General features: G+C 53.1%; 1 protein-coding gene across 3 annotated transcripts in view; it reads right to left on the bottom strand.

Moving 5' to 3' along the window:
• Positions 1 to 4,261: 4,261 nt before the first annotated feature.
• RAPH1 (Ras association (RalGDS/AF-6) and pleckstrin homology domains 1) overlaps positions 4,262 to 9,656 on the bottom strand; it is a 130,716-nt gene continuing 125,321 nt past the window's right edge. The window contains exons 14-15 of one of the 3 annotated variants that reach the window (XM_029068983.2): positions 5,849 to 6,393; positions 4,262 to 5,792 (exon numbers count right to left, since the gene is read on the bottom strand). In XM_029068983.2, coding sequence (XP_028924816.1) covers positions 4,349 to 5,792; positions 5,849 to 6,393 — 1,989 coding nt within the window. In that variant the 3' untranslated portion in view covers positions 4,262 to 4,348. Of the gene's footprint in view, positions 5,793 to 5,848; positions 6,394 to 6,991; positions 7,867 to 9,656 lie in introns of those variants that run through there. The other 2 variants (XM_029068981.2, XM_029068982.2) reach the window with 2 other exon arrangements.

Genomic DNA, 9,656 nt, shown 5'->3' with positions numbered 1-9,656 from the left:
GCGCTTACCCTTTGCCAAGCCCAGTATGCTTAATCAATTCCAAATCTGGCAGTGTAATGATTTAAGGGAAGTCATGCACTTTACACACGTATTTACTCCAGCTCAGTAAAGTTCTTCTCAAAGTCAAGGCTATAACCTGGCCATCCTACAGATCTGTGGCCGGGCCACCAACTCAATCCACATCTGGTTTCTATCTCCCAAAGACCTGAAAGGTATCGAGGGCAAAACACAGAACTTAGAAGAAGAGACGGCAAACGTCCATCCGCACGGACATGAGGTAAAAAAGTCCGCTAGGGAAAATCCGAAATAGTCCCATTCCATAATCTATGCAGACTTTAAGTACCCAAATTTCATAATAGAATTGGACGGAAGATGAAACAGCCTAGCGAATACTCACTAGTCTATATGCCCTGATTGGTAATAGCTTTTGCCTGGCTCGTAGGCTCCTTAGGAGTGAAGAGTAGGCTGGTTAGTTTATATTCACCCATAAGAAGCTCCCCATGGGCAGGGACCGCGTCTACCAACTCTGATGTGGTGTACTCTCCCGAGTGCTTAGTACAGTGTTCTCCACACCTTAAGCGCCCGACAGCTACTGGTGATAAAGCCGGATTATACTACATTTTTATATTGAAATGACCCATCGACGATTGATAATGCCCAGTATTACAACACAACTCATCAGATTCAAAGTTAACCAGACAACGGTTCCGGCTCTTGAACCGGAAGCTTATTTACGAGGTAAGGCAAAATAAAGTCATCATTCGGAAATGATCGGTGACTTCTAGTTTTCAAGTCTCCCTCCCGTCTGGAAACCGGAGCCTCCTTTCCGATTTCGCCTCTTGATTTCAACACTAGATGGGGCCCACGACTCCCAGAAGATGATGAAGGAGGACACGTTAAAAGTGTCATCTAGCAGTAGAAATAACCCTGAACCCATAGAAAGGAATTTCAAAAATAAAACTATGCTTATTTAAAAAAAAAAAAACCGCAACCCCCCACACTTTCAGCATCTCCCAGCCCCTAGTGATCGCTATAAATAGGAAGGGAGGGAGGGGGCTGCCTCAACCAGGGAAGATGGGCCTCAAGAATCACCATTTCTACAAACACTTAACACGGGAGAGGCAAATGACTTCTGTTTCTCCAAAGCAGTAGGCGATTAAAAAAACGGTCTGACTTGTTGAAACTTTCTTTCCCTCCCCAGGAACACGAAGATCGCTTTGACTTAGGCGGTTCCCTTTTCATTCTCCTCCGAAACCAACCAGTTGACCTAAGGCAGCACTCTGCCATGTCGTAGAAAACGGGAATCTCAGCCGAACCTGAGTTGTAAGCTTTAAGCAAAGGCAGTGAGCCTGGGGTGAGGAAGGGGAGGACAAGGAGGAAACACATCAATTTCTCCCTAGGAAAGGATCCCATCAGATCAAGATCGCTGAAAGCCAAGGCTAAAATTTAAATGAACACACAAAAAGGGGAAATTCGGATTCGCGCCCTTAATATCTCTACCCCACAGAAAGGGGTGGTCTCGTAATACAACGCTTTAGGGAAAAGGATGGGGAAAATGACAGCACCTGTGTATATTACAGTAGCGTTTGACAAATCTGTACTGAAAATTCGCTCGCTACACTGTGCGTACTTCAAATGAATAATGCAAATTCTTTTAAGGACACTTTATAAGCACAAAAATATTAAAGACAAAATTTTATGAACAATTTGAAAGATACAAAAAAGTGCCTTTTAAAGTAGCAGAGCTTTAAAATGCACAATGGTATATTCTTATTGCTCAAAAACTAGACTTAAAAATCTTCAAAAAAAAAACTTTCCAGGAGACACTGGAGATGTGGTAACGGAAGTACCACTAAATTTCCCTTTGTGATGCACAGCTTTTGAAATAAAAATGTAAAAACTTCATTAGATCTATTGTGAACTTCTTTTTTTACATAGTAGAATTTTTTTGTCATTCCCAGGGAACCCCCTCCCCCCCGACCCCCCACCCCAAACTACTACTGTGACTACGTTTGTCTTTGTAAAAAGGGATACACCGTCGGTGATTTTTTCCAGCTCCCGTCTGTGGTTCATTTTTCTAGGCACAAATCCTCAATCATTTTCTGCGTCCCATGCCTCGGCTCTCGACTGCCGGAATGGAATCCTTGATTTTTCTGTTCTTTTGAAAGCATCTAGTCTATTTCGATTTCCCCACAAGGCCTAATGTCTCATGTCTGTTGGGGCCGAGCAGTGCCCACTTCACAGTACTATGGGACATGGGACACAAATAAGCTTGTGGAAGTACAGTGCTAATTCTGGAGTCCCTCAACGACAGGTTCATGTCTCTCGGTACCACTGCACGGGCCGAATATGCAAGATCGCTTACTGAACTTTAACTCTACCATGGTGTCGCGATGTCTGATATCTGGGCAAGCTTTCACAAACAAACCACAACAAAAAAGGATCGGATCTGATATCGTAGCAGCGATCAGAGGATGCCAAATCAAAAAGAAATGCCCTGTCTGGGGCAGGGCGTCGTCACCTAGTTGGACCTTCATCCTCCTATGATTACCCTGGGTTCCGTACGGTGCGACATCTCTTTAAGTCTGCCATGTGATTTAAAGAATTCTGCTCTCCTCAGTGTCCAAAGAGCCAAGGAAATGATGTCGATGACCTGGAGACCCTCCCCGTCCCCTCCTCTCAGAGAGGGAAATAGCATTCTAAGCTAGACATCTCCTTTAGAGCTTTTTTTTGTGTAACAGTAGAGTTTACCAGGAACAGAGTGGCATTTCTATACTGGGGCCTTGTATTATGCACAGCCACGTATGAACGGTCCCCATCTGAGAAGCAGCACGGTCGAGAGGAAAATGTACAGGCCCGGGAGTCCGACGACTGGGGTTCTAAGCCAGGCTCTGCCACTTGCCTGCGGTGTGACCTTGTGCCAGCCACTTGATTTCTCTGTGCCTCAGTTTCCTCCTCTGTAAAATAGGAATTCAATATCTCTTCTACCCAGACTGTGAGCCCCATGTGGGACGGGGACTGTGTCCAATCTGATAATCCTGTAACCACCCCCGAGTTCGGTACAGTGCTCGGCACATACTAAGTGCTCAACAAAAGCCATTACTACTCTTATCTAATGAAACCCACTTCCTCACGAAGGATAAACGGTGCACACGTACCAGTGTGGCCTAGTGGAAAGGCGGGGCGGGGGTGCCCAGGGGCTAGGAGACCCAGGTTCTAATTCCGGCTCTGCCGCTCGCCCGCTGTGTGACCTTGGGCAAATCGCTTAACCTCTTGGGGTTTCAGTTTCGTCATCTGTAAAATGGGGTTAAAATAGATACTGAAGTCTGTGTGGGACAGGGACGGTGTCCAATCTGATAATCTACCTCAGCACTCAGCCGACAGTAAGCGCCGCACCAATGGCCATAATTATTATATATCAATCTCATTTAAGCTTTGGGGGCTGGGGGTTACTCTCCCACCTCACCAAATAAAGGAAATTGGAATCCAAACAGAGTTCAAAGGTCCTCGTAGGGGTTAAAATGTTCTTCTGCCTTCATGATAACAGCAAAAACCAAAGTTTGCATACAACCCAGAATGGGTATTTTAACCATTTACTTTAGCAAAAACTCAAATTCAGAAGGTTTTTGCTCATGGCCGACATAAGCTTTCTTCCACTCCACCTGTAACTCTGCGTATGGGGTCATCGGTACAGGCATTGCATCCAGAATGTTTTCAGTTGGGCCGTGTTTTTATTTTCCTAGCCACCTATTGCATATAGGTACTGCTGATTACTCATTACCTGTCATCTGCTGCCCAAACCCCCTCCCCCACACCTGATTTAAAGTGCCTCGTGTATTTCGTGGTGCAGATTCAACTGGTTAGATATCGCCAAAGACAGAGTCCAATAGTCTTACTGTTCAACGGACTGAAACAAAATACAGATGATACCAAACGAACATTCTGGTTGTCTTCTATAATTGTGAGAAAGATCACATTCTGTACCTCCATAGTCATATATAATACACAACATGCACAAACAGATCTCACAGGAACAAGAGAGTACAAAAGACCTCTTCAATGCAGAAAAAGAAAGAAAGGCTTTTGGTCCAATCCACGGGACAAGGGAAAATCATCTGCAAAGGAGAGGACGCACCTCCGACACCTCCGCCCCCTAAAAGGCAATCTCCCCGACCCCGCTCCTCCGCGGAGCCAGCGGGACGGGGAGAGGGCTCCGACCCATCCCCCTCGGCCCCAGCCGGAAATCCCACCGGATCCCGCGCTCGCCCCCCCCGCCCGCCCTGGGTGTCCGGGGACACCCCGACGATTCGTCGCCGGTCGCGTGAGCCGCTCGGAGGCGGCCGGGCGGCTACCAGTCCCTGGACAGCTTGGTGCTCTGGTCCCTCTTGGGGGGAGCGGGCGGTGGCCCCCGGCGCAGGGTTGCATAGCCTGATATGTGGCCGCCCCCAAAGCCGGCCTTCTGGTGGTCGGAGAGCAGTTCGGGGGGCGGGGGCGGCAGGGCCATGTCGTCCATGGTGGCGGTCGGCTCGGCCCTGGACACCCGGGCGGACGAGAGGGAGCTGTGCCGGCTGATGGACTTGCGCTGCAGGGTCCTGTTCAGGTCGGCCAGGAAGCCGGGCTGGACGGCGAGGCCGGCCTTGGGGGAGGTGGGCACTTGGGGGGCGGCGGCAGGAGGGGCGGCGGCGGCGGCCTGCCGCTCCAGGGCTTCGGCCTGAGTCAGGCGAGTGCTGTCGTTCCGCTTGGGCCGGGTCGGCGGCGGGGCTTTCTTCCCGGACGACTTGGACCACGGCTGGGGCTGAGGGTTCACGACGGCCACCTTGGGGGAGGTGCTTCCCGAAAACACCGCCGGGATCTCCACGGGGGGCGGAGGGAGCTCGATTTCGGGGGGAGGGGGCGGGAAGTCGGCATCCGAAGGGGGAGAAGGAAACTCCACCACGGGGTCCCTCGCCGGCAAGTGGACGCCAGGCGGTTTGAGCGCCAGGCCTCCGTGCGGGAGGACGACGGGCAGGTTCACCCCGGAGAGATTCAGCTTCCCGGGCTTCGGGGGAGCCGCGGGAGGGGGCGGGGTCTCTCTGTTGGGGGACCCCGAGGGCTCCGTCGGGGGCGCGAATTTGCTGACCAGGCTGTCCACGGAGGGTCTCTTCGACTCCTGATACTCAGCACAGCTGTTGGACTTGATGCTGGAGTTTCGCTGCGGGGTGGGAGGTGGTTTCTTCCCGCCCGGACTGGACGACTTGGCCTTTTTGACGGGAGAGCCCAGCTTGTCCGGGCCGGGAGAGACCAGGGGGGCGGCCGGCGGTGGAGGTGGCGGAAACGCTAGGATATTTTCGGGAGGTGGAGGCGGAAAGTCGGGAGACGGGACCGAGCCGGGTTGCCACTTGGGCTTGGCTTTCACGGCGGGAGGGGACTGCGGGGCCGCGCCCAACGGAGCAGCGGTCCTTATGGGCGGGGGCTCTGCGGGGGGAGGGGTGGGCGGCGGGGGAAACTGACTGACCAACTGCTTCACCACCGACGACGGCACCGGAGACTGAGGGGACGGGGGGGGCTTCGCGCAGAAGCTCTGTTGTTTCGGTAATACCGGCGGGGGGACGGGGCCGGCGGGAGCAGAAGGGGAGGATGGCATCTGGGCCGGTGGGAAAGCCGGCTGCTTTTTGGCGGGAGGAAGTGGGGGAGGGGGTGCCGGCAGCACGCTTGGCGTCGCCACGGGGGACACGGTCTTAGTACTGGTCGGTGGGGCCAGAGCCACCAGAGGCTTCGGAGGGGCTTGAGGGGGCGGGGGTGGGGGAGCGGGCACAGGAGGAGGAGGAGGAAGAGGGGGGGGGGGGGAGGAGGAGGAGGAGGAGGAGGAGGAGGAGGAGGAGGAGGAGGAGGAGCAGCCTGAATAACGTGCTGTTGAACCTGATGGATTTTCAGCGGAGGGGGCGGCGGGGCGAACTGCGGGATGGACGGGAGGCAGGGCGCCGGCTTCAGCTGCGCCATAGCTGACCCCGGGGTAGGAGGCGGAGGGGGAGGCGGGGGAGGGGGGACCACCCCGTTAGGGGGCGCCGGCAGGGGTGGCTTTCCCGGATGGGAAGTCAGGGTCCCTTGCTGGGTGCCTGGAAGGGGCGGTGGCTTGAACAGAGGCCCCGAGTGCTGAGCCGCGGCATTCTGCAGCCTGGCGATAGTGCTGTATTTGACAAATATCGTCGCCGTGGAACCCGCAGAAGGGGCCGACTGACTAGGGAGGGGAGGGGGCGGGGGCGGAGGGGGCGGGGGAGGTGGCGGGGGAGGGGGCGGGGGCGGGGGGAGAGGCGGTGACGGCTGCGAAGCCGAATACGGAGTAGCCGTCTTAGTTTGCGGGGACAGAGGAGGAACAAGAGAAGCATAGGGCCGGCTCATAGACTCCATTCTAGCCTAAAAGGAGTATAAAAAACGGGGGAGGGGAGAGAGAAAAACAGTTATAAAGGTAAATCCTAGTGCGACGAGTCTAAAAGCAGGGAGTGTGGCGCACGTCTGAGAAGTGAGTTAGCGAGACGGAGTAAAAGATGGGTCCGTTCCCCCCGTGGACGGCGGGGCAGGGAGGGGTCCCCGAGAAACTGGGGGCTGCCCTATCTGCCGGGGAAGCAGAACGGGGGGGGGGGCAGAAGGCCGCCACTTCTAGAGAGGGTCCGGGGCGGCTCGGCGGAATCGTTCCGCTTTGACCACGTCCGGGGAGACAGGGGAGCGGGGCCCGGTGCCGGGGGGGGAAACGCGGAGGGCCGGGATCCACCCTCCTTCCCGGGATCTGTGCCGCCACACCGAGCCGGGGGCTAGCGCTTCGTTGGCGGCGGAGGGCCTCTTGACGAATGACACCGGCTTTTACGGCGCTAATGCGCTGACATGAGAAAGCGTGAAAATATTCAGCGGGCGTGCACAGTCACACGGGGATGAGCTTGACACACAACACGTATTCGAATGAGACACTTGCATCCAACATGCACAGAAGTCCAGCAATGCAGGTAAAGGGGGGGCATTATCCTTAAATTTGTTTTTACTGGAAAATACATAAAGAAACGTTTTGTAAGCATTATGGCGAAAAACAGGGCTAAAACATTATTATGCCGAAAGAGCGAGAGGAAAACGAGAGCGAGACCTAGAAAGGCTAGAGGAAAGGAAACCGAGGGGGCGATGGAGACATTACCATATGCCCAAGCCCAACAACCTCCATTGCGGGGGAAGTAATGCGGCGTTATTGCTTGATTAAAAGTGCTTTCTCTTTAATCTATGTCAAACCCAAACAGCCGAACTTGATCTCAAAAGCTGAAGAACGCACTCCTCGTACGGTGCGTGTGTGAGCCAACGGAGTGCCTTCGGGCAAAACCCAAGTCTTCCCCAGTGGACTCTTCACACCCGCAGACTGGTCTGGACATCCCCCGTTAAATGTGGTTGACGAATTTAATACGGGTCAGGTTCAGAGTACCGGTTTTCAAGGAACTTCCAGATGGACTGTGGTTTCTCTTTCGGCTAACGGTCATTTATGCCACCAAAAAGGGCTCCCGCCGTTACCCCGGCGTACACCCTTCGGCTCTAGGGTGAACGGCCATACCCCAGGACTTAAGTCGACCGGGATCAAGACGGAACGGGCCGCACGACGACCTTTTTTTAATCCGTAAGTGGGGCGGGTCTCCGGGTTCACCGGCTAGCGGGCCGGTTCCCGACCACGGTCTGGGACCATCGACGGGATCGCTTTGAGTAACGATTCAGAGCTCTCATTAGGAAGGTTAGTGTGTAAGATTTGGGTTATAAGAATCATTAAGGTTAATGTGTTTCAAAGAACGGCCCCTGACCTTAATTCGCCTTGGCTGTGCAGACCTTAGCTGGGGTGGGCTTCACTTTGGGTACCTGAGCCTGAGGCAACAGGAGAAACAGAGAGGGCAACAGAACCTTAACAGATATCCACTGCTGCACAGGAGGATCCCCGGAGTTTCAGAATTCAACAGTCTTTCTGATACATGTCTTGTTTCAAGAAAACCCTTTCGACGGCGGAGGTTCTGACCTATATTTATTGTTTTGGGTGAATTCCGCTCCTGGCAGAACTGTAACTCAAACTTCATCGAAGCTGATCAAAACCCAGGCTAACTAACCCTTTGGAGAAGGTTACTGTCAACACAGGAATGAATGAAATGGCTTCTCCGGCTGGGCCGTGGGTTTCTGCGGGATGGGAGTCACCGGGAGAGCCTTCGAACCACAGCATCGGCCAACGGGGGTCCCCGGACCCACCAGGGCGGTGAGAGGGAGGGAGGGAAAGAAACTCTGGGAGCGCTGGGCCCCTCGGAACCAGGCCCCTAGCCGCCCAGGGCTAGGAAACGGGGCGCCGGGCTGCCACTGGCAGGGATGAAACAAAGCAGAGCCCTGGGGCGGCAGCAGCATCATCGGTTCTGCATCACCCGGGGCCGATGCCCAGTGATTTGGCTGTCTTTGGTTGAGGGAGGCTGCTCAAGGCAAGGTGTTAAAATGGTCCCTCTTAGATTTGCCTTAGACTATTTATGTTGCTTTGCCAAGTTTTCCCATTTATATTCATTTGAGGGATGCCGTCTTTAGAAAATAACCCCGACACGGAAGTAAAGGCTTTGAGGAGCTAGAATGACGACCGGGCCTCTTCAAAGATTTCTTATTTGCAAACTCCTACGGTTTCTCCTCCAGTGGTTTGGCCTCGATATTAAAGACCCGATTGGGAAGATTTCTGTGGAGTCGCTTCTGCGACACCTCATAACTGTTTTGAATGCTTAAGGAGGTGGTGACGAGTTTGGGGATGTGATTTCTGATAAAGCAGCGTGGCTCAGTGGAAAGAGCCCGGGCTTGGGAGTCAGAGGTCATGGGTTCGAATCTCTGCTCTGCCACTTGTCAGCTGTGTGACTGTGGGCAAGTCACTTCATTTCTCTGTGCCTCAGTTACCTCATCTGTAAAAGGAGGATTAACTGTGAGCCTCACGTGGGACAACCCGATTACCCTGGATCTACCCCAGCCTGCACATAGTAAGCGCTTGACAAATACCAACATTATTATAATGCACTTCATTTACCAAAAATTGTCTCCCTCGAGTCAAGAAATGTGAGTGACCTCTACGCTGGTTTTCGATGATTCAGAGCAATAACGGGGGAAGCCTTGGCGTGACAATAGTCAAATTAAGCATCACGTGGCCACTTAAAACTATGAACGCACTTAAAGGTGGGCTTAGAGGCTGCACGGCACTTTAGAAAATCCTAGAATGACTGTAGAAGGAAACCTAAGGCAACAGACAGGGAAGCAGTGTGGCCCAGTGGATAGAGCACAGGCCCGGGAGTCAGAAGGACCTGGGTTCTAATCCCGGCTCTGCCACTTGTCTGTTGTGTGACTTTGGGCAGGTCACTTCACTTCCTGTGCCTCAGTCTCCTCATCTGTACAATGGGGATGAAGACTGAGAGTCCCAGGTGGGACGTGGACTCTGTCTTGTATCTACCCCAGCGCTTAGTATAGTGCCCGACACATAGTAAGCCCCTAACAGATACCATCATTATTATTAGACAGAAAGGGCTCTTTCTGTGACTTCTGTATTTCAGAAAAAAACAACAACTGATAAGAGTTCAATGGGGTACCTCCGCCTATACAGCAAACTAAAAGTACAACTGTAAAACAGTGAATCTGAGCTTAATCTCTTT

Source organism: Ornithorhynchus anatinus, chromosome 7 (genome assembly GCF_004115215.2).
Source record: "Ornithorhynchus anatinus isolate Pmale09 chromosome 7, mOrnAna1.pri.v4, whole genome shotgun sequence".
In the NCBI taxonomy this organism is placed as follows: Eukaryota; Metazoa; Chordata; class Mammalia; order Monotremata; family Ornithorhynchidae; genus Ornithorhynchus; species Ornithorhynchus anatinus.
This window is presented reverse-complemented; position numbering and strand designations above follow the sequence as displayed.